General features: G+C 40.5%; 1 protein-coding gene across 1 annotated transcript in view; it reads right to left on the bottom strand.

Annotated features, from left to right (window-relative positions):
* Positions 1–27765, bottom strand: part of LOC125883963 (ankyrin-2-like) — a 65956-nt gene that overhangs the window by 33660 nt on the left and 4531 nt on the right. Inside the window, exon 2 of the mRNA XM_049568648.1 lies at positions 6586–6687. Within this exon, the coding sequence (XP_049424605.1) occupies positions 6586–6687 (102 nt within the window). The remainder of the gene's footprint in view (positions 1–6585; positions 6688–27765) is intronic.

The raw sequence follows: 27765 nt of genomic DNA, 5'->3' as shown, positions 1-27765 counted from the left end.
CTATTTTTCGTCTTCTTAAATGGTGCTTTAAGCTTTAAAACTGGATTTAGAAGTGATGGAGCTCTGACCATCAATGCCGGTCCCCTGCCTCCACTGCCACTGCCCCCCTGGTTTAGATCCAAGCTTCTGGGTCTGTCTGCCTTCTTCTCCCCCCCTGCAGGGAGCCACTGTGCCTCCTGGCTGTATGAGCTCTCCTGGCACTGATGTAAAAGAGGAGCCGTTATGTTGCTTACACCTCTATCATTGCCTTCTTCTTCCCCTCGCACACATACAACACACATGCACATACACACACTCTCTCTCTCTGAATTGCCAAATGCCAAACAGCCAAGGGGGTGTCATATTTCTGCACAGTCATAGAGGGTATGTAGGACATAACACACACACACACACACACACGGATACTCATATTTAGAAGCTGCTGAAAATGTCAACCTTTCAAAAAGAAAAAAAAGGGGCATTCCTCAGAGGCCAAAGTATGTGAGTGTCTAGTCAAGTGTGTCACTGTGGCAGATATATGACATGGCTTTAAAGGTTAAACATGAGAGTCACCCTAGTGTCATAGAATAAATACTTCAAAATTGAATACATGTCTTCATGCATTTAGTTCCTTTGGAATAAAAAAATGATTTGTATTACCTTATTTTGCTAACTTACTGTGACACACATGACCCTGATAGGGTGAGGCTTAAATTAGCTGTAGAACTAAGCTTAAACACCCTGGTTGCAGTTACCAGTTACACAACACATAGCACACAGACACACACACGCACACACATATCATATATATCTACCATTTAGCAACTTGTAAGCAACCGCCTTAATTAAGACACATAAAAGCTTCAAAATTCAGGAGTGGAGTATTTACTGAGGTACTTTTATGTCGTAGAACAAAGCGTGTGTTAACCACAGACTTTATTTCAGATATCTAACAAAAACCCAATTTAAAATACCCACTGACTCTGAAATGAAGGGACCAGGATGGGTAAAATGCAAACTCATTTTGGGGTTTTAGAACTCATTCCTGGGGCACTCTATAATCTGAAATTAGCATTTTAGTCACAATTTAGTCACAATTCCCAAAACCTAAGTACTGTATTGTACAATTAGCCCTTCCTAAGCCCCACCCATTTTCACCCAACTTTACCCTTTCCTGTTACGCTTAGATCAGGCTGTTCTCCAGTATTGTTTGTATGTTTTCCTATGAAAAGTAATGCACTAAAATTTGTGCTATCAAATATAACCATGAGCCAGTAATTCATGTTAACCCATGTCTGCAGTAAAGAAAGAAGTGGTGTCCTCAAGGTGCAGGTTGGGGCGGTCGATAGGTTGCAAAACACAGGACTTTTCCCAGGAGACCAGTATTTGGAACCTTGGGAACTTTGAGTCATTTTAAGGTACATGGTCAAAATGTCTCTTTCCCCACACCTAACTACAGTAACTTTACTTGCCTAAACCTAACCTCTGTAACTTTACGTTTTCAGGCTACATAACGTTATTCATGGTACGCTAATTCATAGGATATTATATGAACCGTTGCATGGACATTTTTGAAAGATGTCACAGACTCATTATATGAGGACACATTGCTTGAATATGGTATGTAATAGGCTCATCTAGGTTGAATGGCAAACCAAATTTTGATGATGGTCAAAAGATGTTGCTGGGGGACTGTCACAATGTTCACAGACACATTATATATATTCACATTGTTTGCTAATGTTGGCTAAGTTTCTAGCTAACATACAGCTACAGCAATAGCAGTTAGCCCAACATCAGATCACCAACAGTCAGGTTTGTTTACTTCTTATTTCTGTTGTCAGATTGGTTGGTTGCTGACATATTTGTCAAGATGACATGAATTATCATTCGCTAACATTCCTTTGTTAATATTATCTCTGTACACTGTGTGCCACCCCAAAGTCACTTTCAACAGTAAAGTGAGACTAAAATTAGGTCAGCACCATGGTATGTCTTTAGTAATAAATACATTTATTGATCCCCAGAAGGGGAAAAGGGACACACACACTTGGCAGCAAGTCCTTAAATTAGGAGTTTAAAAAAAGAAGAAGAAAAAAGCACCAAATCATCACATTCAAAAATTTTAATCAGTAAATTGTTAACACTTGTGCTTGAAAAATGACTTACATCATTCGTCAAGTATGAAATTGCTGTCGATGAATTTTTGGTTTATCAGTTAGCTGACCGACCTTTTAAGCACTATCATGGACAACATCATCATCATTAGATGATGGGTGTGGTCTTACTGAGCTTAGATGCTTGTCATACTCTCCTATAAATAAATGTTTATCAGGTTTGTGTAGTCACGATGTCAGTGTTTCTAATGTCTTCACTCCAGTAAATCATAAATCACATTACTTAGTCAGCCAGTCCATTTTCACTGTGGCGCCAACAGGCGAGATGAAACAACTTCCAAATGTTTGACCAGATGCTCTTTGCTTCATTTGTCTGAACATTCAGAGAGCTGAGTTTCAGCTTTAGCCGTCAGTTTTGAAATGGTGTACCCAGTGACACAGCAAGAATTATGCTATCTTATTAGAGTTTCAATCACATTTTGACCATTATGTATTCCAGGAGAGACAGGCAAAACCCACCACAGACTCACACATATACTATCTGTCACACAAACTGATCTAAATCTCCTTTACTCTGAGCTGTAAGTGAAAGCTTCATTTAGCTAATGGACGCTCAGCCCAACACAGTGATCCCTGGCAGTTTGTAGTGCTTCCTGGCAGGAGGGACACTGCTGAGCTCAGTCCAACGCAGATTAATATTCCTGCCCCTATGACCGCTGACCTTTGTTATAATCACACGTGGTAATAAATGGTCACGTTTATTTGGTGTCGTTTCATGGGCCAAATTGTCAGGGGGGATGAATTTAGAGGAAAAAGAGGAAATAATGTAAATGCGTGCAGATTAAAGAGCAATACCACTCACCAAGGATTAACATTTGGGCAGATTAAAGGGGAAGTCTGGCCTTTAATTGTGAGGACATGGAAATGAAACTGCTCACATACACAATCACACTCAAGAAAGGACACACTCATATGGAACAAACTCTGTCACACACAGATAAGCTCAAAATGTACAGATATTATATTATAAACTTTAAAAAAAAACATACTTGCGTGCTCACAAAGTCACGCCAGTCAAAGCTGAGGGCTAATGTTTTCTGTAAAGCAGGAGTTTCATTTATCTCACTTACTCACTGCAACAGTCTGAGTGTAGATTTGGCAGACAGGGAGTATGTCTCTTTCTCTCCATCTCTTTAACTAACTTGGACAGCCCTCTGCCCTTGGCGCCAAACTGGCCCTTGCCACCCTGTTGCTGCTTTCTAGGATCTGACTCTTTAGTTAGCAACTACTACACACCGCCAAGGGCAACACTTAAAATTCCTGTGTGACGTTCCAGCTTCTCATTCTGTCTTCCAGATGTACAGTTTGAGTTAAGTCAAGAAACTTCTGATGACATTATATCTTTTATTGTTAATTTTAGGATACAATTCCCGAATCATAACACTACAGAATATAACTGTATGTATGGTGCCTATAAGACTGCAACACACTCAGCTCTAAAACAGGATGCTATTCCATGACATGTGCTGTCACAAACGGTGCTTTATAAGCTGAGCTAAGTGATTGTAGCATGTATGCATGTATGTATGTAGCATGTTCATTGTTTAGCCTACAATTCTGTGTTTCTAATATGCTATTACCCACTTAGACAAGTCTTGCTGGGCTTAAATACTTGTGGCCCTTAGAATAATGAATAAATATCAAATAGACGCCCATGTTGCTGGAGAATGTGATTTCACTTGTTGCCACTGCAGATACCAATACATCAGTGGGCTGAAAGGAGAAGATGTGTTGAATAAAATCTTGTGGCTAATAGACAGTTTTACAGTTGGAAGACAGCCTCTCAGGATAAATGTAAATGTGGCAATACTCAAGGGCAGAGGCCTTTTTCTTTCTACTACTGCTGCAATGTTGTCCCCTCCACTTGCAGTCGCCATTTTTCTTAGCTCAGCTGCCCAGTTCCACCAGTAGGGACTGACCTCTGGTGGCGGGTGCTGTGTACTACAGTATATTGCCTCAATACAGCATCTCCGTACCAGATTACTAGAAAGAGGAGCATCTGAATTTGTGATATACTGCTGATAGGCTGATATTTGTAAATAGACGACTAAGTTACAGTAATTCAATTTGTATGTAGAGACAATGAAGTTCCTCAGTTTTATAGTCACTGAATCGATTGATACATTTTTGATCTATATAGCTTCACGTCTGTTGTTGCTGTTATCAACAGAGCTCTGACTCTCTTGACTGTGATGCTGACACTATTATTATAGATAATGGATCTGTAATTGTGTGGAGTGCTTTTCCACTGACATGAATCTGATCCACCCATTTCCTTGAGCGCAATTCTGCTGCTAATCACAGGTAACGTAATACGTTTGAATCATTGCCTAGGTCTCCTTTCACCATGGTAGATGTGGAAATTGTCATTTCCTTGAAATATCATTAAGCTTCAGATGGCATCACATCTACACACATGTCAATTACAACTTTCAGGATGGTCACAATAACATGAGTGCATCAAACATACTGTCAAAACCACAGCCTGGAGGAGGAATACAAGTACTGGACTTGTAAGAATGTGTGTCAGTATGTGTGTAAGCTTGTGCATGTATAGTTAGAAACTCGCACGCGTACATGCTCATGTTCATTTGCATTCATGTGATGTATATTTGAATGCAGCCATTGACAATGAAACTCAGGGATTTGTGCGTCTTCAAATTTTGAAGGGGGAACGTCACACTGCGCATTTATCCTCCCAGTAAAAACATCAAAGTAGCAGACGATTTTTTTTATTTTGACAAAATTAAAGAAATTTACAGCATATATTGATAGAGAAAATCCACAAAGTAGGTGCATAAAAATCCACCAGAATGCAGGAAATCAAGTTTTTGAAATTTTCTGACAGAGGAACCCCAGACTCCCCTGTTTCATATGTGGCCCCAGTATGTTGAAACAAAACCTACGTGCTTGAATGTACGTGTGTGTGTGTGTGTGTGTGTGTGTGTGTGTGTGTGTGTGTGCGTGCACGATCCATGTGACCAATTAATCAAGTAAAATGAGCTACAGTTACCTCATTATGAGTAAGGTCATATGAGCTGAGTGGAATTTATCTCTTGTGACTCTCTAATAAATACATCTACTGTGTTACAGTATACTGGCCACTCTCTCTCATAAACAGTCACACCCAAACACACACACACACACACACAAGCAAAGTGAGAGCATCACTGGGATATATATATGAAAATGTCACTTGCATTTTTGGGCACTTGCAAGTGCTCAAATGTGATCATCTGACCCCTGACAGATACTATGAAGGGCAGGGCTCTCCTGTTGCAAAGAGGGAGCGGTGTATGTTTGTGTGTGTGTTTGCAAGAGAGTTTGGAATCACAGCCCTGAAGAGTCAAGCTTCTCTCTTGGTACACAAAACAAAAGCCATGGTGCCCGTGACAACAAATAGCAGAGCTATGGGTGGGCAGTTGCCACTTTTCTGTATGCCAACCAATTACAGCCCAGTGTATAAATAGCTGCTGTTACACTGCTGGAGAATTACAAAAGGCCAACAGCAATGAGACAGTACAAAATACAAGGTGCTGATGAAATGCACGCCCGCACACAACACGCACAATCAGTCACACACAGTCACACTCTTTTAAGCTACCTTGTGACTTCTGTAAATCACACTGACACAGACAGGACGGGGCGGGTGTCCTGAGATCTAAGGGGAAGTATTTTACACCCTCCTAAATCCCTCCTCCCCAGTGGAAAGATGTTGAGGGTGGGTATGGGGGGTAGGGGCAGCTGTCAGAGGGGCCGTCACATACGGCTGAGATTGGAGGGGAGAATGGGTGTGGTGGAGGGTGGAGGAGGAGAGTTATCATAGATGGGAGGGTGGTTATGATCCTGTGAGGGCAGCATGGCAGGTTAAAGAATGCGCTGACCGAGCTTGGTTGTGTGATGCCGCCGTGACACAGCAGAGTGAAGGTTAGTTTCAGCAGGTTTGACAAACAGAGCAGCTGACAGCTTTGACCTACTTCTGTGGCATTAGCATGTGTTGTTTGTTACTTACATATGTGCTCGGTGAGGCAATAAACAGCAGATTTAAGAAAACAATTCTGGCCAGATGTGCTAAGAAAAAGTTAAGTTAGAGTTAAACTGTATGTCTATGTTGAAACTGCTGTAAAATGAACATGACAAACGTATTTATCAAATAAAACAAAAACTAGATTTATCTGAATATAAAACAGCTTGTTTTCCTACAAATATTCATTTTGCTGACAAGATCTAGACATTGATTGATGACAACAGAATGAGTAATAAAGAAGCACAACTAAGACTGTTTGTCATTAAGTCAAAGGGCTTAAGACTTAATCCTTCCATGACTTTTCGACCCTGCATTGTCTTCTGATGAGTTGTGTTGCACAGCGGGCATCACACAGTGGCGTAAGCAACAGCTGAAACAGAAAGGTCATCAAAGTTTCCTTACCTGGTTACAGGTGCTGATGTCTACTCCATTTTTCAGGAAGTCCAGGACTTTGTCAATGTTTCCCGCTCTGGCAGCCCGCAGGAAACTGGTGTTGCTGTCAGACTGGAGAGAAAAAGGAGGATGATATTAGGAACAGGAATACAAGAATGTTTTCAGTTTTTGGTTTCATTAAGTTCCAGGCTGACTTTCGCTATTTCTGGTGGAGGTGGAATTATATAAAGGTAACAGTAAGAGTTAGTTCAGAATGTATTTGGGTCAGACTGTATTATAAATATGTATTAAAAAACATGGTGCATATAAACATTTTTTTTTACCCAGCACACACACACACACACACACACACACACACACACACACACACACACACACACACACACACTTTTCTTTTTTGGGGCTTTTTGCATTTTGTTAGATGGTACAGCTAAAGACTGTCAGGTGAGGGGCAGGACAACAAGCTCAGGGTGTCTCAGGCCACTGCTAAGGACTCCTTAGCCTTAGTACATGGGGTGCACACTCTACCAGGTGAGCTACCAGGGTGCGCAGCCCCCCCAACACACACATACCACCAAAGATTGAATTTGGCAGACTATGAAGAGTTTTTATATGAACTGGCCTTTAATTTTGTTATTTTAAGTGATCCAGTTTTTTGTCTTAGTTCTGTTTACATCCATAGAAAAAGATGGGAGTAGCTTGTTATTACTGTGCATGATTGCAATTAATTTGATATAAAAAGCTAGTACAAAGGGCTCAGAGAGTGTTTTATGGAAGTAATACTTCCTGCTTGTATCAATAGTTTCTCTGAGTAGGCTCTTCTAAATTTAACCACCAGACATCTAGGCTGCACAAGCAGCTGCAACACACACACACAAACACAAACACACGCCCTGAATAGTGTGCTGCATTTATGTGTATGTATATTGAGTTCCTCAGACATACCTTGAACTTCACTGGAGGGTATGTTAAAGTTGTATTTAGGAGGATAAGGGTTGGAAAATGTAGAAAATAAAAATATTCATGCTTTACAATTTATATTTGTATATCTACATACACAGATGCCTATATATCTATGATAGGCCAACATCAGCCAATAATAAAAGTACCACTATGTTGATATATGTAATGCTGCAAGTAACTACTGTTTTCTTTATCAGTTAATCAGGGGATTCTTTTTTCGATTAATCAATTTAGTCCATAAAAATGTCCGAAAAGTGCATACAGACAGTTCTTAAAGCCTGAGTTAATGTCACTGTATTATGTTTTTTCCAAAAAAAACCCCTCAAAAACCAAAAGAACTCAGTTGACTGTCACAATAGCAAACACAATAATTAATTTTCTGTCACTCAACAAATCAATATATCAACTAATATGAATATTTACAAAGATATTACTTCATCAGATTAATGAAGCTTCTGTTCTGCTAAATGAAAGCCATACTACTTTTGTAAAGAACTAAGGGGTGAGTTAATTTCAGAGGGTGCTGACAAGGTTGTAACCTGTTATCAGTCTTAGGACACTAACATGTCAATCAAACACCACTGCGTGTTAACGTGTGAGGTCAGCAGCACAATCAAACTCCTCATCGCACGTCTGTGATGAGTACACACCCGTTTGGGATCAAAGGTCAAACCTCTCACATGGGATGTCACCACACACACACAGACACAATCGCCAGCAGCACAGCAAAGAGATTAACACAACACGTTTTCTTGAAAACTCCATCGACATGACAGAAAAGACATAAGCTGATGAACCATGCTTCTTTCTCCACCTCTTACCAGTGAATCATCAACTTCAGATCCAGAGTCAGCGGCTCCGTAGTAGTCAGAGTGATGGTTTAAATCGTTGTCACTCCCAGTGGTCTTTAAAGCTTTATCTGATCCACAGGCCTTACATGTTGCTGCATTGCCCATGGTTACCATACAAAATCAGTTAATAACTTTCCAGCTACACCTAAAAAACTGTGGCCTTTCTTCCCTTCACTTCACTCACTATATGGTGTTCTATGGTCCAATCCCTGCAGTTTTTCACTTTGCGTCCTTAGGTAAAAGCCTCACCGGCCCACTTTCCTGACACTTAGCTGCATCAATCAGTCTTACATTCCATTAAATCTGTCCACATCTCCACTTACTTTACTATTACCACCATCCTTTCCCCTCACAGTGCCCTTTTATCTCTTGCCCAGCAAACTCTCTTCCGCCTTAGATACCTCTGCCTCTGTCTTACTGTGTGAGCTGCCAAGGCCCAGTCCTGCCTACTACTCCTCTAGCTCTCCTTTAACCCTCACTGTCTCTCCCGCCTTGGCTATTTTTACCCTCCCAGACCCACTCCTCAATGAAGACCACAACCCCTTGCTGTGTGTACCCCGGGTGGGGATCATGACAGCTGGGTTTGAGTCTGGCTGGAGACCGCATGGCTTGTTGCACTCTCCAGGAACGTCAAAGGGTCATAATGTAGTGACAGATGTTGAGCCTGAAGACAATACTCAGATCACTTTACGCAAACCTTTGAAAACATTGTTCATAGGAGAATGTAGAAAACGTCTGACATGTATGTATGTAAGACATGCCTCAGAAAACTTGACACCTTTTACCCATGTGCATTGAGTTTCATCTCAGCACATGCTTTTATAGCCACCATTGCAGAATATTCCAGATGCTAGTTCATACTTTGGATAACACAGTTACATACCTTTTCAGATCACAAATGCACATTATAACAGACCTGCAAACACATATGTTTGTAATTGTCTGCCTGTGTTGACGTATGCTTTTTTTCCAGTCACTTCATGTTGCCTCTCTGCCAAGCAAACACACTCAACAGAGATTGGATTGATTGAGAACCAGCTGTAATCTCTGTATCTGCACAGGATTTGACCTGCAGTTGGTCATGTAACAGAGGATACTGGATTATACACTGTACTGTACTGTGTCCAAGTCTGTGCTTACATTGGAGGAACACCAAAACTCTACTCAGTATCATAAATATCTCATTAGCAGGCACAGCTGCATTTATGTTATTTTATAAGGCCACTTATGGTTATTTTTTTATCACTGTCATGGCCTGTATTATAACACACAATAATAACTTGATGGGGAGAAGTGTTGCCAAACAAAGGATCCCAATAAAGTGCGTGGCAGTATGTTTCTGTGAAGATTAGACCACTGGATCTATTTGAAGGTCATTACATCTCTAACCACTATTACTAACTGTTAGCTGTAGATCTGATTGGCGGGCATAAATTAAAACTGTTAACTAGACCAGCTCAAATGTTGCTTTGTTCAACAGCTACACCAGCATTCTGAATCAGCACTGAAGGTTTAAGGCAAAGTATTGAGCGCAAGTCACTGGAGCCCAACACAGAATCACTCTAGTTAGATACATGAAACAGATGAAAATAGACACAAAAAGTTAAGTGGCAGACAGTTTAATCAGGCTGATGTCTGTGCTCATAAGGCCGATAACAAAAATGTCTGCAGACACATTGCAGGCCCTGCTTATACCTGGTATTAACATGCCTTTTGGGGGATCTGATCAGAAGTGGACAGTGCAAAATATAAGTCTGAATAGCCACCAAGACGCATTGTGATCACACCACTCAAACCACTTGTTAAGGTGGTCTGGGACACATTTGACCACATATCTTTTATAGTGTAAATGCTAATGCATCCTGATGTGCCCCTGACAAGGACTACATCATCAGTGCAGGATGTGGTGATTGTTTGGGTGACAGCACACTCATGCTCTATAACTTACCCATTTTATGCTGAGTTGGAAAAAGTGCTATGAGACCATCTATCATTTTGCCCAGTGGAAGTAGACGTGTTGAATTCTGCTAACAGCCACACCTCCAGCTGTACTAACACAACCACTACTGTGGCTAGCAAGCATGCTACAAAGCAGCTAGCAAAAGTGTTGCTGGAATAATTGTGCACCGTGCAGACACAGATGTGAACAACGATGTATCTCGGCTGTCCACTTCTGTTCGGATCACTAAAACACGTTAATACCTGGTCTAAACAAGCTCTCAGTCTAGCTTTTGGATTTGAGAGAAAGTTATTCATGTTTACTCCGATTTTATGACTGTCTGAGACCATAAGAATGATGAGTATAAATTTTGAAAATGAGCTTAGCTACCCTTCAAAGTCACCATATTTTTTGTTTTATCCAAACAATGCTCAAAACCCCAAATAAATCAGTTCACTGTTATATACAGTAAGACCAAGCAATCCTCTCATCTGTTTTAATTAATTTTCTGTCAATCAAAAAACTGATTTATCAACAAATAATGAACATTTACAAAGACATTACTTCACCAAATTCATGGTGTTGCTGTTCTTTTACTTTTGAGGAAAACAGATGAGTAAAAATGGTGGTAGACTGATAAAAACAAAAAAAGGTCTGCAGACACATCTCATTGTGCTCTGACACTGTATTATGGGGGCAGCCCAACCTGCCTCACTTAAAAATATAGTTATTAAAAAATAAATTTGACATTTAATGTTGAAATAATGTGCCCTTATCATGTATAGTTCATGTATTGCATGAATGAATGTTGCAGTGTTATTTCTGCGTAAGCTGAGACAGTGTAGAATTTAACAGCGTTAAAGAAATGTTCATTTAAGTTCAGCACCTTTGTGGCTCATTTATTATTGACCTAATATAATTATAACACATATCAGTAGACCACTAGTAAAAACTGTTTAAAGCAGAGGCATGTTTAAAAACCCAGCAAACACTTCCTGTGTAGACCTGCTGTAACCAAACTATAGGTTAATTAGCAACAAGTCTACTTCAAATAGTGATGATGTATTTGTCAGTGATATATACATGTGATATATATTTTTTAGAAAAAATCTAGTTCTTTACTTGGTGGTAAATAAATCTGGTAATCTACCCAAAATATTCTTTTATCTCAAACATTACCAGAATGTTGCTACATGGTCTCAACATGTGAGCCGTGGTCACATCTGTCATCTACTCCACCATCATCCATCTCCCAGTACAGGATAAATCGTCTGAGAGGACAGCTGGACAGCAGCAGCAGCACACTGCACAACCACATCCACATTCCAACCCCCACAGCCCACTCTCACACACAATGACTCAATGTCTAATGTCTGAAAGAGTATGTGCTGTTGAAAATATGAGATGCACAATACATGACACAAAGTTGTTAACATAATTGTGTCAGGAGATGATATGCGTTTTACCTGCCGCTTTCGTTCAGCTCTCTCTCGGTGACGTCTCCTCCTCTCCCTGGCTTTCTGTAGAGCTCTGTACTCTGGATTTGCCTCAAGCTCACGAGCTTTCTTCAGGTGAGCCGCAGCATGGGCCATGACTTCACCTTCCTACCTTCTTTTGTCTCAAAAAGTAGTTTTACTGGGTTACACTTTAACTTTCATACGTCCTTCACAAACAGTAAAGACACATAACCACATAACCTTTGGAAATGCTAAAAAACTGTGTTTTACTGTCTGAATTTTAAAAAGTTATTAAGCCTCAATCAGGCTGTGTAAACACTGTGCTACGTTACATGAAGAAAAGCAACACATTTTGGTTAATTTTCCAAATAATTAAAAGAAATCCACCGTCAAAGTAAAGTTCATCTGAACACCTCAAATTAAATCCTATAAATGCTCCAAAAAAGATCCCATCTTCAAGGTGACACTGGAAATAAATGACAGATGGGTATTACTCCCCTCCTCTTCAATTATCCTATTTTCTTTGCTTCAGTCTTCACTCTTCTTCGCAGAAAGATCAGGAGGAAAATCCGCTTTTGTCCCCCAATACCAACAGCTGGATTTTGACATTCTCCCAAAAAAAAAAAAAAATGCTCAGAGGTCCACACATCCATACATGCCAACTGAACCATTCACAAATATGAGAGGCAATGACTGAAAAGGGTTGCTGAATGATGAGACCCATCGGCTTACTCACCACATGTCCCAACACACACACATGTTCATGAAAACCCTACTCCATGTGAACAGATGTGGCCACAAAGTGTGTGTGTGTGTGTGTGTGTGTGTGTAGGTGCATGCGCACGTGCATGCATGTGAGTGTTACTGTGTATGTGAGGAAAGTGTTTATTGTGTAAAGGGTTTAGGAGGGCTGCATGCCAACAGCCAGCTGACAGCCACCCTTGCTGCTGCAGCAAAAAATGCACTCTGTCCTGAGGGAAAGGGGGACAAATGAGGAGAAGGAAAGGTTATTGGGTGAGGAGGGAGGATGGGATGGATTAGAGGGGGAGAAAAGGATACAACAGGGGAAATGAGGTGAATATTAAAGTCATTTTGTGAAGAACTTTCCGATGTTGGTGCTCCTCAGGTGGTAGCATAAGGAAAGGTACACCCCATGGATCTGACCTAGGGACACTGAAATAAATGAGCTTAACCTCCTGAGACCCAAACTTTTGTTTAGTATGCGTTTTTATTTTCTCCTAGCTGTTTGGGATCAGTAGGACCCGATAAGTATAAAAAACAGAACATTGTCAACAATAATTAAGCCCCAGTGTCCTTAAATGTGACACTCATAAAGTCCCAAAGTCTTTATACGAGAACTTACCAAATTAACAGTGTCTTAGTTTGTTACTGTTGCTAAAATTGGTCAAATGTGTTGCCATATCAAACTACAAACACTGTTAATCACAAATAAACAAGTTTCAACCACAAAATGTGATCAGGTTTTGGACCTTGTCCACTTTTGTGATGGGATCAGCTGGAGACTGACCTGGCAGAGATGGCTGACATCTTGTTTTTACATAGATTCTTACTACCACTAGATGGCACAAAAAGTGTCCATGAACAGGACAATAGGATTAAGCAAAGTAGAATTAAGCATAAGGTCAAGTAAACCCAAAATGTAATGTCCTCATACAAGGACACGGGGTCTCAGAGGTTTAAGTACATTTTTGACTGACTAATTGGCAGAAATAAGATCCAATTTTTGGGTATTTGCAAAGGTTCAACCAACAAGTCAAATTAATAGAAATGATACAGGTACAGGGCTGGGCAATATACCAATATTATATCAATATCGTCATATGAGTCTAGATGATGTCTTAAATTTTGAATATCCCCGTATCCTAAATGTCCATGTCATGTCTTTATGTCCGAGCCTTTCAGTGCTTGACATAACTTGGTATTTCCAACGTGGTTATTTCATGTTATATATCAGGCAACGATGTGCATATCATATGACTCTTATAATCTTTTAACTTGGGCTGATCAATATCTCAACATTATATCAATATCGTGATATGAGACTTGATATTGTCTTAGATTTTGGATATCTTAATAATGTAGTCTTTTCCTAGTTTTAAAGGCTGCTTTACAGTAAAGTGATGTAATTTTCTGAGCTTTTACCCACTTATTCATTATATTCACATTATTGATGATTATATATAAAAAATCTCAATGTGTAAATATTTTGTGAGAGCACCAATAGTCAACCCTACAATATTAATGCAATATCCATATTGAGGTATCTGGGCAAAAATATCAAGATATGTGATTTTTTTTTTTTCATATTGCCCAGCTCTACATCATCATAAATTATGTCCAACAGTTAGCTGGATTTCTTGTGTCATTTTAACATTTGTGCAAAAAAATATTTCTACTATGCACAACAAAGAAGACAGTACAAAAGAAAGTGCGATACTCTGGGACATAGAGAGGATATAAAATTAAAACAAAGTTGATTACATAAATTAAAACAATAATGAGGAGTATCTGCACAGAAGACAAAAAAGAGTGGGGAGGAAGAGAGACAGGGTGAACTTGGGTACAGGCTGTCCTGTGAGCAAGCAGAGAAGACGGGACACACCACTCGGTCCAGAGGGGGATCAGTGAGCAGTGAGTGCAGAGCAGTGGCTCCCAGTCACCTACAACTTACAGGCTTCCCCCTGCGTGAGGGGAAAATGGGTCAGTCTGAATCTCAACTGCACTGCACCGTTGGTACTGGTGTCTGATGGAATATGATTTGACAGCTTGTGTGTGTGTGTGTGTGTGTGTGTGTCCACCAACCAGCAGACGGTTGTCAAGGTCTCCCTCTGTCAATGCAGCTAATATTAGGAGTTTGAAATTTCAGCACCAGGGACAGGGGCACTATCTCACACCTCTATTCACACATTTTGCCTGGTGTGTTTTCAAAGGCTCAGACAACAACAACAACAACAATAACTTCAGCAACATCTCTTTGGTGATCATGAATGGGTCAGATCTGCTGAATCTCACACACACACTGTAATGCTGTCCAAAATGCTCTACCCTGGTGCATACAGCCCGACCGCTTCATTCAGCTCCATAATGATGCCGTTTGAACATTTCTGTGGTTGTGTTCTGCTCCTCTGGCACTCTCTGCTGGTGGAACAAAGAATAAGGCATTTCTTTCTTAAGGCAACAGCTAGATATCTTTAACACAAAATCAAAAAAATAGAAGTAACAGAACATTAATACAGAGATAATGACTGTAAAAAATAGAAGAAGGAATTTCTTTTTACTTCTGATTCTTTTGCATCATTATTCCATGATACTGAAATTCCAAAGATAATTATAAAAAAAAAAAATTCTCAGATCTACCTGCTCATTTTTGAGGACAAAAGTTTAAATATCTTTACTTATCAGAAAAGGAGGGTGGCTGGAGTGTGACTTTTTTTTTTTATTTTTTTTTTTTTATGTTGTTGTTTTTTGACCCTCTGTGAAGCTCTGAGGCTTCAGCCTCCCTGGCTGAGTTGGGGAAAATGCCTGACCCTGCCTCAACCATAAATGTGTTTATTTTTTTATTCATTCATTCATTCATTCATCTTCTAACCGCTTCATCCTCTTGAGGGTCGCGGGGGGGCTGGAGCCTATCCCAGCTACATCGGGCGAGAGGCAGGGTACACCCTGGACAGGTCGCCAGACTATCGCAGGGCTGACACATAGAGACAAACAACCATTCACGCTCACATTCACACCTACGGACAATTTAGAGTCTCCAATTAACCTAGTCCCCAATCTGCATGTCTTTGGACTGTGGGAGGAAGCCGGAGTGCCCGGAGAGAACCCACGCTGACACGGGGAGAACATGCAAACTCCGCACAGAAGGGCTCCCACGCCCGGGATCGAACCGGCAACCCTCTTGCTGTGAGGCGAGAGTGCTAACCACCACACCACCAAATAAAAGGGCGGCACCCTTTTATTTTTTTATTTTTAGCCAAATTTAAAATTATACATAGAATAAAGTGATTTTGAAGGAATATCACTTTTTTAAGCTCAGGTATGGTTATATTTTTTTTTCTGACTGAAGCGTTTGTTGCATATAATGTGTCCAAGGACTGTCAAAAATGTGAAAATCCAACTATGATTTTTGGTTTCACAGTTTCTGGCTATGACAAATGGTGTCATTTTGGTGATTTTTAAAGAAAACATGCCTTCAGGTTTAGAAGGCCCCCTAACCCAAACCCGTTTTAACCCCAACCTAACCTCAACCCTTCCCCTAAACCAAAATAATAATAATAAAAAAAAAAAAACAAAAACCACAAGTCCCTTCCATGTCCTAAATAATTTATTTGACATGCCTCCCCCTTTTAGCACCACCCCTCCCCCCTCATAAACAACAAACAGTCCCTAAGAAAACCTTCCCCATGACATAGTACAGTATACTGTACAATGCAAGCAAATCTACACTTCTAAAAGTGACCACTGCTGTACTGTATTTCTCAAGTTACAGTTTTAGCAGACACAATCTATAATCTTATTGATCAGCGTGTTAGTTGAGCCTGAAACACTGTTCTTACAGTAATATAGTTACAGTTGTGTGTGTGTGTGTGTGTGTCTGTGTGTGCACACAGTATGTTTTTATGAATGCTAACTTTCCAGTGTCTATGCATCAGCAGAGGCTGATCGATGACCCTTATTGATCCCTTCCATCAATCGTGCAAGATAATGAGGATCAAGGAAATACATTATAAACTAAAGTGTGTGTGTGTGTGTCTGTGTGTGTGTGTGTGTGTGTGTGTGTGTCCGTCCATTTAGGAGTCAGATTACATTGAGGGGGTGCTCTGAGGAGTGCTGATGGGAGCTCTTGTTTCTATTGTTTCAGTGGATCTCATGCATAGGGAGGGGTTAATGGTCTGCTTTTCATTTTATGGATCCAAAGGCTTTTATATGGCCCATTAGGACTCTATGATTGACAGATATGGGCGACGCAGAGACCAGCATCCATATCACTGCACGTGCCTGTTCATGTGCTTCAAATTGCGAGTGGGTGTGTATGTAGGTTTATATATTAAAATGTAGGGGAGAGTGGGGTTGGTTGACACATTTTTGTATCGACATGAAACCTGTTACTCACAGACCACTTGAACAGCAATGAAAATAATTTGATCCCTCAACAGATACATGTATCTGACAATAATTTATGGTTGTCGATGTTCTGGGACGCCGTGTCAACCTCAGCCTGTTTCATGTAGTAGCTGATTTCAAAATACACTTCTGTTTTCACAGGAAATGTACAGTCTGCATACAGTCTCTTTCAAAATAAACACACTACGTCAGTACAACACCGTGAATTGACGTTTTTTTCCTTCAACAACAAACTCACATGATTACATTTTGCTAACACATGCATGTGGTTGAGCTTAGGAAAAAAGAAAAGGGTTTGGCTTTACAATCTTACAGGAAGCCAACACCAGCCTCCCAGGTGAAAGTCGGTAGTTGTTGGACCCACCCATCACCCCACCCACCTGCAACTACTAGGACTTTCGCTGCCTCAACTTTTGCTGTTGTCCTGCTGCGTTTCTCCTTGACACCGCCCGGTGCCATTAAACAATAACAGCGACCGGTGGCGTATCATGCCGACGTCAAAGGACTGCTTTCTTTTGTCTGTGTCTGATGCCGGAAGTCACTGACCAAGCCCCAGTTTTTGATGACTTCGGAGTGAGACTAGGTTGGTCTTCCAAGTCTTCATTTCAGTGGCTTGGTGTGGTTACCATAGGCTACATTTAGCTTATTGGTTCATGAAGACTATTGTGTTTGTTTCATTTTGAAAAGAAAGAAAGAAGGAAAGAAAGGCAACAAGTCAATAACAACAACTTGAGAGTAATAAAAAAGTTAAACAGTTGAACTTGTCAGGGGTTTAAACATAGACCTGCAGAAAAGATACACCTCTACTCTGAGTGCCCTGAAAAATTGTGCAGATTGACAAATAATAAAGTTATTTTATTTAATTTAAAGAGATTCTTGCAGGCTTTTTAATGATGACAAATTACAGAATTAACATGTTTTACCATCTTCATGTTTATTCTTTGTCATTTGTGTGTAATTTTCCAATAACAAATATTGAGAATTCAATACTGCTCTATTCAGTTCTTTCTCTGAACTCCATTATCAAGCACAAGAAAAGTAACGTTTATAAATGAATACTGTGTAAAAAAACAAAACAAACTGTGACAGATTGCCTATTCACAACCTGCTTGTCTCTGCAAGTTCATTTTCATATCATACTCAGCATGAACTAAAATGAACCGGTGGCTGCCGGGGAGAGGGTTGAAATGTGTTTATTGATTTAATGATATGCTTTGGAACATAATTAGCTGTAATGTAAAGTACATCATTTGTAGTAAATTAGCTAAAACATACAAACCCACCGGTGTGTTTCTCTAACTCATCTCCGCTCCTGGGAGCCGGTATTTGTTTTTGCTTTGTTTGTTATTTCTATGGTTGTTTTGGATATTGCTGCTGTTGTTGTTTATGATTTGTCTGCCTGCTAATGGAGCTCCAGTGCTGCTGACTAGTGGAGTTCTGCCAGTGATGAGTGTCTGGCAGCATATAATGCATGTGGAATTTAATGCAGGGAGGATCTTTCTGTTTGAGATGACTCATTTAGACTTCTAGAAGCTCATACATTTTTCATGACCGCAATTTTCAATCCCCTCCCCACTGTGTCTCACTGAGAAATGCTAGTTTGCATTGGTGCTTACATCTGTTTGGTTTAAGCGATGCATTAAGCTTATGTTAACCTGGTGAGTGAGTGTGTGAGTGGCTGAAAGGTCTTTCTGGGAGTAATACTGTACAGTCAAAGGCCTAAATCCCTTGTGCTTCACCAACAACCTCTGGACTCGAGGCAGATACAGCGGACTGGAAGGCCAAAACCAAAGAGACCCAGCTATTTCCCACGCTTTAAAGCATTTTAAATTACTATCAACACAAGTGAATCATTGACCAAGGGCCATGAGATGCTGGCCAAGAAAACTCCTGCACAGAAGACAAAACGTACAATGCCAACTTGTCAAAAAACAACACATTCTTTTCCAGAGAAAGCTCAGGTCTGAATAGTTTAGTCAGTTTCTGGTGTTGAGAAATATTATGTTCTATCACAGAGATGTCAGCGCTCAAAAGAATAGTTCCCAGGAACAGCGCCTGGGGAGAAACAGTTCCAGTGCATAACTCCCTGTAAATCCACAGCTTGTCATTTTTACATTTGAGCTTGTGCATGGATTAAACAAACAAAATGCCATGGTTACTTTGTGAGCATAACAGATGCTGGTAGGTGTATTTTGGAGCTTCGGAGAGAGCTACACTAATTGTTTCCCTCTGCATCCCATCTTTATGCTAAGCTAATTAACTCTTGGCTCCAGCTCCATACCTTCCCATTAAAGCAAAGTGAAATCTGTTTTGGTATGCTTTTAGCCTATCACAGTCAGCCGTGGTAAGTAAGACCTGCAGCCTTTGCTTCACTTTATTTTCTTTCATGGCTTCTTAATAATGACAGCACATCCAGAAATTTGGAGGAATATTTTTGTATAAGTCAATGCTCAAAACAAAACAAGAGGTCTGCAGCACTCACACTGAACTTTAGAATATACACATACAAACACACACTTATTCTTGTACTTCTATCGTTGTGAGGACCCTCAACCCTATCCTTAACCATCACAACTAATCCCTAGTCCTTCCCTTAACCTAAACTTAATTGTAACCTGAACCTTAAAACTAAGGCGCAACCCTCAAACAAAACAGTAAGGACTAGCCAAAAAATGTCCTCATTCTGTTGGTTAAAAACTTGTTTTGGTCCTTACAATGTAGCAAATACACACACATGTACACACACACTCATACTTCTATTTTTCTGAGGATCCTCAATGTTGGGCTGTCTGTTAGCGTCTGTTGACCTAGTTGGCGCAGTGTGTCCCGTACTATTGCCCCTCGTCAACCTCCCGCTGACTTTTTTTTTGGCTGATTCAGCATGCCGAACTGGCATCAGCAATGGTGGAGCAAAACAAACAGCTAAAGTCCAGAGGGAGTAAAGCAAACGTTTTATATAAGCTAAGATTATTTTTCTTTATTGATTGAGCTCTTTAGCAGAAACGTTTCGTGATGTGTTATTGTTCATTGGCACACAGTAAGAATGCTTTGTTCTTTCAACATTGGATTATGTTGTGAATGTGCTAACTGGCTAACTTGCATCTGCACCTGCACTTCAGATCACACTTAAGTGTATATTTTGTATATATTGTTCTATTATTCATACATTTTATTTTATCTTGTTTTTTATATGCCTTCTTTTGCACCGAAGTGGACAGTATCCCAATTTCGTTGTGCTGTGATACACAAGTATGACTTTACAATGACAATAAAGATTTATCTTATCCTATCTTAAGACCATCTTCCGGTTTCCCCTTTTAAATGACGAACACAGACTGCCACTATCTGCTGGTCTGCCAAAGTCGGCTTTGTTGCCACTAGCTCCTTGACATCAGTTTGGCGTGTCTGGGCCTTTACCCTAACCTTAACCATCATAACTACATGCTACATGTCCAACACCAACCCTTACCCAAACCCTAACCTAAACCTAACTGTAACCTGTACCTTAAAACCAAGTCTTCAACCTCAAGCAGGCCTTTGAAGAAGTGAGGACCGGCCAAAATGTCCTCACTTTCCAAAAATGTCCTTACGCTGTTGGTTAAAAACGTGCTTCAGTCCTCACTATGTAGCACACGCACGCACACACACACAAACACACACACACACATGCTCATCCTTTCCCTTTGGGATATTGATTCGAAACTGCAGCTGAACCCTGCATCACATGACTGTAACATGAGAAAACATACACAACTACCTGCCTGATTCCAAAAACTGTATCTCAAATTCTAACAAATGCCGTTTCCTGTTGAAAAGGTTCTTCATGTACAAGGTGAGTGTGTGCTAAAATGCCAGTTAAAAAAACAACTGATTTTGCACTGTATAATGTTGATGGTGCCACTGTATAGGCAGGCTAGTGTAAATATTCGTAATGTCTAAATTGATAGTTTATACACCATATCTGCCTTGCTTGTGAAGGGTGAACAAAATACAGAGCAGAGACAGTAATGGATCGGTTCACAGATATGATTTAAATGTCAAGTCATTTTGCAGCCTCTTTTACTGCTTAAGAAAGGTCAGAGCCATAAAGTATACAACATACATCTCTCTCTCTGTCTCTGTCTCTCTCACAAAACCAAATCACACAGAGTCAAATCTGATTGCGAGAGGACGAAGCAGACAGCTAAGAATCCAGATCGGACCACACCCAGATATGGTGCGTAATGACACCAAGACATCAGTGATGGTGGTGTGTGTGTGGGGTGGGGGTGGGGGGGGGGGGGGGGCTGGAATGAGAAGAGAGGGAATAGAGAGACGCACTGTAGATGGGACATATAACCTTGATACAGTCACATGATATGCCCAGAGAGTAAGACGACTGGAGGGCGAGAAAGTCAAGACGACCACACCCTGCTGTAACTGAAGTAGTACCATGTCTACACACCAGCCAACACACAAATAGAAACATCTGATTCGTGACTTCGCTGATTTACCAGGAACATGACTTGCTCTAATCATCCTTCAGTGTCGATACAATATTAACGACCCTCCCACTTCTACAGGCGGCAGCCGTACAGGCAGACAGCACCACATTAACTGATTGCTTGCAGCTCCTGGTTTTTGCTATATTACACCACAGTCTTCAATGTGTTTCTGTCAAAGCAAACTGTGAGGAAAAATTCTAGAAGAATCCAAAAAAGCAGAGTAAGAATTCATAAATTCCTTATTTATTATTTACTTCCTGCATCTTTCGCCAGGTTTATGAGGTGAAATATCTAAAAGCTGAGTCAGTAAAATCCATGACCAATATCCACTGCCCTTCTGTCTGTGATACAGGAGGGTTGCTGTGATACCCGCTGCCTTGGAAGTGGGCGTCATGCTAATTTACAGCATTCTCTTTTCTTTCCTCTTTGAAGCACTGCCCAAGTCCCTTGAGGACACATGACGTCAGTTTGCCATTTCTGTTAATGAGATGAGAGAAAGACCGAGAAGCCACTGGAAAACAAATATTTCCATCAAACTGGCATCCCACTGCAGATGCTATTAATGCTCAGTAATATCAACTAGGGCTGGGCAGTATATCAATTTTATATTGATACTGTAATATAAAACTAGATACTGTTGGATATTGTAATATCATAAATGTTGTATTTTCCTGGTTTTAAAGGCTGCATTACAGTAAAGTGATGAAACCTTCTGAACTCACCAGACTGTTCTAGCTGTTCTGTTATCTGCCTTTACCCACTAGGTCATTATATCCCCATTACTGATGATTATGTATTAAAAGTCTCATTGTGTAAATATTCTGTGAAACCACCAATAGTCAACCTTACAATATGTTGAGGTATTTAGTCAATTAATATCATGGTATTTGACTTTATCCATATTACCCAACCCGAATATCAATACCATGGTATTAGGGAGTTATGGACCTCAGATTGTAGGAAGTGTGTGAAGGAGCCTGCAAGTTACTGGTTCGGAGGAGCAGTTTTTCAGGCCACAGGATCTGGCAGATGTGCAGGCTATGAGTTCAGAACAGTGGGCTACAACACAAAGTATTCAGATACCCACTGAGCTGGAATTGTAAGAACAAATAAAATTATGTAGGAGTTACAGATTTCTTGCCAAAAACTCCAAATTGACTTATTTTTTAAGCACATTGTGTCTGAAAATGAAACAAAACTGAACTGAGCAAAGAATCAGATACTGTGAACAAAAGCAAACTGTCCATATGTGTAAAACGTATCTGCTTCATCTCCAGACCACATCACAAAAAGTCACTCAAATACTGCGTGCATATGCAGTACCAGAGAAAAACAGTTTTTGTTTAACCACCCTGTCCCTGACCCACTCTTTGTGTGCTAGCATTGCTAAAAATGTTGTGAGAATGTATTTCCAACTGACGGCTGATCTCATCCAATGTCAGATGACAAAGGGTATTGAGGCAGAAATGGATTTCACCTCCAAGTTGAATGTATGATGAATAATGAAGCGGGTGACCTAAAATTCGCAGCGGCACACAGTCATACCGGGAATGCTGAGTGATGCTGTCAGACGCAGAGAGAGAGAAATAACCAGGCAGACAATTAGTCAGACAGAAAGACACAGTATAACACTGTACAGGATGTGTGTGTGAGAGAGAAAATAATCCATTACAATACATTGAAAATATTTCATTAGGAGTCACAATTTTTAGTTTTGGGTTAAAACAAAACATGATAACACAATAAAAGTAACAGAAACTCCAGATCTAGATTACTGTTTGGGCATAAAGAAGGCATGAAGGTGGTCTGAACTAACCTCACTCTTCTAATTCTCCAACTGCAAGAGTTAAAAATTGCATCACAGCATCTTCCTCAGCATGTGGCAAAAACAGTCTCCCGCTTGCAGGCATATATGTGTGCTTGGGTCTGTTTGTCTCTGTCTACGTGCAGCGCTGTGAGCCCTGCTATTCTCAACAACACAGCGAAAAGCTTTGATGTGTTTTCCTGTGAGAAAACTGTCACTTACCCAACTCAAACATGGTGAGAGGCAGGGGAGAGAGAGGGAGAAGGAGAGGAGAAATGTTAGGAAGGAGATGACGAGAGCTATAGAGAAAGAGAGAGAGCAGATTTACGTTGAAGGTGGTTGAGCTGAGCTTCTGAGAAGTCCATTGATCACCAACCGCGCCCTGCTCTCTCTCCCTCTTTCTGACGGGAAACAGAGTTATAAGGCCATAATGAATAATTAACGTCTAAATGCCTCCTACTCCCCCCAGTCCAAAAACACCTGCCCTTTGCAGAGCATGACTGGCAAAGGATACAAAATCCTACATCATCCTTCCTTTCTTAGGACGCATTTCAATGATCTGTCCCTTTTTGACTTTGTCTGTGCTCTTTCGATGAACAAGCTTTCACCGAGATGACGAACTATGACTCATCAAGTGATGCTATCTCTGCCCTTCAAACATCCATCAGGGTAAAATGGGGCAGTAGGGGAGATGGTGTCAGATATAACTAGGCCACCCTAACTAGTACCAAGACAGCCAAGACGGGCAGTCCAGTATACAGTGTCAGGAGCTGTTTGCACCCAAATATAGACATACTGATGGTCCATATAGATTTTGGATCTGTGACAGGAATACCAATGCTTTCTCACCACCCTATCACTGTTACACGGTATGGAAACTCATACTTGTTGCATGTATATTGCATCAGAGGTGGCCGACAAAGTGGCTCCTTGGTATTTGAAGGCCTGATGCCAAATATGGTCACTCTCTGAGGTGACTTTACCCAAGTGGGATATGAGTATTTCTGTGTCAATTCCTCAGGTCAGCTTTGTACACTACAGTAGACACGGTTCAGAAAAACTGAGATAAGATTGGAGCTGCAATGATCTGATAACACTTCCGCCGGCATGGTGATTCGGTTGGCAGGTAGAATGAAAAAAGTTCCTACATGAAACTGCTCACAATAAGGTCTGTAGATTATTTTGAGTAACCAGATCATGATTTCTGGAAAGAGACGTTGCTGTTGAGTTTTTCAAATGTGTTTTTTGGTGCTTTGAACACCACATGCCAGGCGTCATCTAGTTCCATCAGATTTGAGAGATGGCAGACATCTATATGGCCAATATCTCCAACACTCTGCAACTAACACCAAAACAATCTAGACTGATAAATAGCACTACAGAACAGGTAGGAGGAAAAATATATATTTTCGTTTTGGGGGTTACTGTCCTTTTAATATTTGCTGTTTCTTTCTGTTTTATATCACTATAAATCCAATATATTTGAGTTGTGAACTGTTGATGGAACAAAATAAGACACTTAACAAACAATTTACAGACAAATTGAATAACTGCTTACTTGCAAAAAAAAACTGCAGATTAATCAATACTGAAAATAATCATTAGTTGCGGCCCTTAAGAAAATAACAATAATGCTTTAATGATTATGCAATTATTCCGTCAATATTTGAAAAAAAACAAACAGTTTGAATAATCAACTAATTATTTAAGTTATACCATTACACCAAACTTGCTTGTAAGTTGCTGGTCAGACAAAACATGGCAACACTTAACGTTCCATTGAAAGATGACATAATATCAAAAACAAAGAGTGCATACCAACAAATGTAACTGAATGGGTTTTGTTTTGTCAGAACTGCACTTTGGGACATTGTGGCATGACGCCATCTACTGACAATCAAGTGTTTCTGATGATGATGTTTCTAGTAGAGAGTGGGCCAGTGTACTGGACGGACATATTTTGCTAAATCCTGCCTAACTACAATAAACAATAAAGCAGTACCAAGCAGGTATTTCACAGGAAACAATGATTAATTCTTAATGGCATTTGGTAACCATCAGTAGGAGGTACTGGAGGGGTTGACGTGCGGTCATTCACAGGTCTCTGTGTAAGCACTTATAACCAGACAAGTGCTCTAACAGCTCTGGTAAATACAGCTATGTAATGCTCTATGTATGTGGGTGTGTTTGGGTGATTGTACATGTACATACACCCTGTATAACGGCACCCACAGAGACCCCAATTGGTCAAACCATTGGACATCATGCATTGGAAGACAGCTATGACTGTCAGTGTGTGTGTGTGTGTGTGTGTGTGTGTGTGTGTGTGTGTGTTTGTGTGTGTGTGCGTGGCTGTAGTTGTTCAGAGGTAATGTAATGAAGGCCATGGCTCCATTAGGACTCCCTTCCTGCAGAATCCCATCACACCACTCCCAGTGGAGAAATAGAGATAGACGGATAGGCAGGCGGACACAGAGAGGCAGAGGAGACACAGAAAAAGAGATGCAGAAAAGAGAGAGAGAAGAAAATGTCAAAGGCTGCCGTGAAATCTGACCTCCCTGGCACATCAGGATCTTGGTGTAGGGACCAGTGGTGGGGAGGAGTGTGGGGCAGACAAGGTGAAGAGAGAGGGAGGGAGATATTTTGGAGGGAAATGAGAGATGAACAAGAATAACAGCCAACTAGGGTAAAGAGTCAAAGCCCCATTTTAAGGCAGTGAGAGGAAGTGAGGCTCTCGAGGAGGAAAGATGGATGGTGAGCTGAAAAGCAAGTGGGGAAGGAATGCAGGAAGAGCTGTAAAATGAAGGGGAAGAGGGGATAATTCAGTAAGTTCACCTGAAAAGAAATCTTCCCATAAAGCTTGAAAAAGGTCAAACTGTCATGTCACACAAGTCATGTCTAGATATAACACCAGAACATGTAAAACACTGACATTTGTGTTTGGAGATTTTAAAAATGATTTTTATTCTTATGTTCTGCAGGATTCATACTTATATCTGACAGCTTACATCTAAAAGTAGCCAGCATGTCTCTCTCTACTGAAGCCTGGAGGTTCAAAGATTTCAATTACTGACATCACACTGCAGTGGACATAAAATCCAGTCCTGAATTGATCTCTGCAAACTGAGCTCTATAAGTATCCACTATTCCACCACAGGAAAGTGGACCGGCACAGTTAGAGTGTTGACAAATTATGACGCAGTCTGTGTATTGTTCAAATAGAGGAGAAAGCGGACTGCGGGGAGGCAATCACTCAGCGCCAGCCCGGAGCAGAGCGTAAATACCCAGTGACACAGGCTCAGTGAGCACAGAGACGCGGACACACAGCCACTTGGCTCAGAAGAAGCTATTTTTCTCCAGGACAATCACACGAGAGACGGGCAGTATTTTTAGATCTGCAAGTAAGAGCCTCACATCACACTGTGTCCCTCTGTCAGTTTCTCTTTTTGCCTCACATGCGTAGATCTGTTATTGCTGAGTTTTATACTCCATTTGAAGTTTCCTTTGCCAACAATTCATGTTTTCTGACTCTACCACAGAGCCTTTACCAGCATATAGAATCAGTTCCCAACCAAAATCTTAACCTTACTTAATCTCTATAGGAAAACTCAACAACAATATCTCTTCCTAGAAAGTGTCCTGTTTTGTAATTTAAAAACACTGGTGTTGACAATTTTTATTGTAAAGGTATTTTCTGTCAAAGGTAAGAGAAAGTAGAAAATAGCAAGGTCTGCAGATTAGCCTTAGAAACCAGGTTATTGTTTCTGGAGAGACATTTCTGCTGACATTTTCTGTTGTATCCAACAAATAGAATCCAAACAATCTAAGGGCCTTGGTGCAGCTACACACTCAGAAGAAGGTCGATATAATGGAACATTTGGAATACAACAGCTACCATTACCCAACTCTACGGCTCTTTAAAGTTCTCTTAGCTCATTACTGAGGTTTTAACCTCCAGCACGCAAATTTACTTCACTGGTTTCATCAACTCTAATTTGAACAGCAGCATGACATGTCTTCAGCAATAAAGCACTAATAAAACCACTGTATGCTACGTCCCCAGCACCAAACTGCACAGAGACAAATTAGCAGCTATAGCTGGCAAAGAAAGTCAAACATTACAAGAAAACAATACAGATATTTTTCCACAGGAGCTGGAGGAGACCCAAACTAGAGCTAAAAGGAAAATAAATATTAGACCCATATTTGTCAGGAAGCTAGAAACAGACTCCAAATGAATGCTAATGTTGCTCTACTGTGTTTGTAAAAAGTCAAATGTCTGCTAACATGTTAGCCAAAAAAAAAACTTAATACACCAATATTAGGGATGTTCCGATCCGATATTCAGATTGGTACCGGCCGCCGATACTAGCAAAAAACGGGCATCGGCATCAGATTGGACTGCATGGAAAAATGCAGATCCAAGAACTCCGATCCAGTTTTTCATGGAATCCGGGACCATAGACCCCACCCACTCAACTGAGCAGGCTTGCATTATTGGTCTGGCATACTTCACTGAATTTGTAATTTATCTCATCCAAACGAT

The sequence above is a fragment of the Epinephelus fuscoguttatus genome, linkage group LG3, assembly GCF_011397635.1.
Source record: "Epinephelus fuscoguttatus linkage group LG3, E.fuscoguttatus.final_Chr_v1".
In the NCBI taxonomy this organism is placed as follows: Eukaryota; Metazoa; Chordata; class Actinopteri; order Perciformes; family Serranidae; genus Epinephelus; species Epinephelus fuscoguttatus.
Note: the sequence above shows the minus strand (reverse complement) of the source record. Positions and strands in the feature narration are given on the sequence as shown.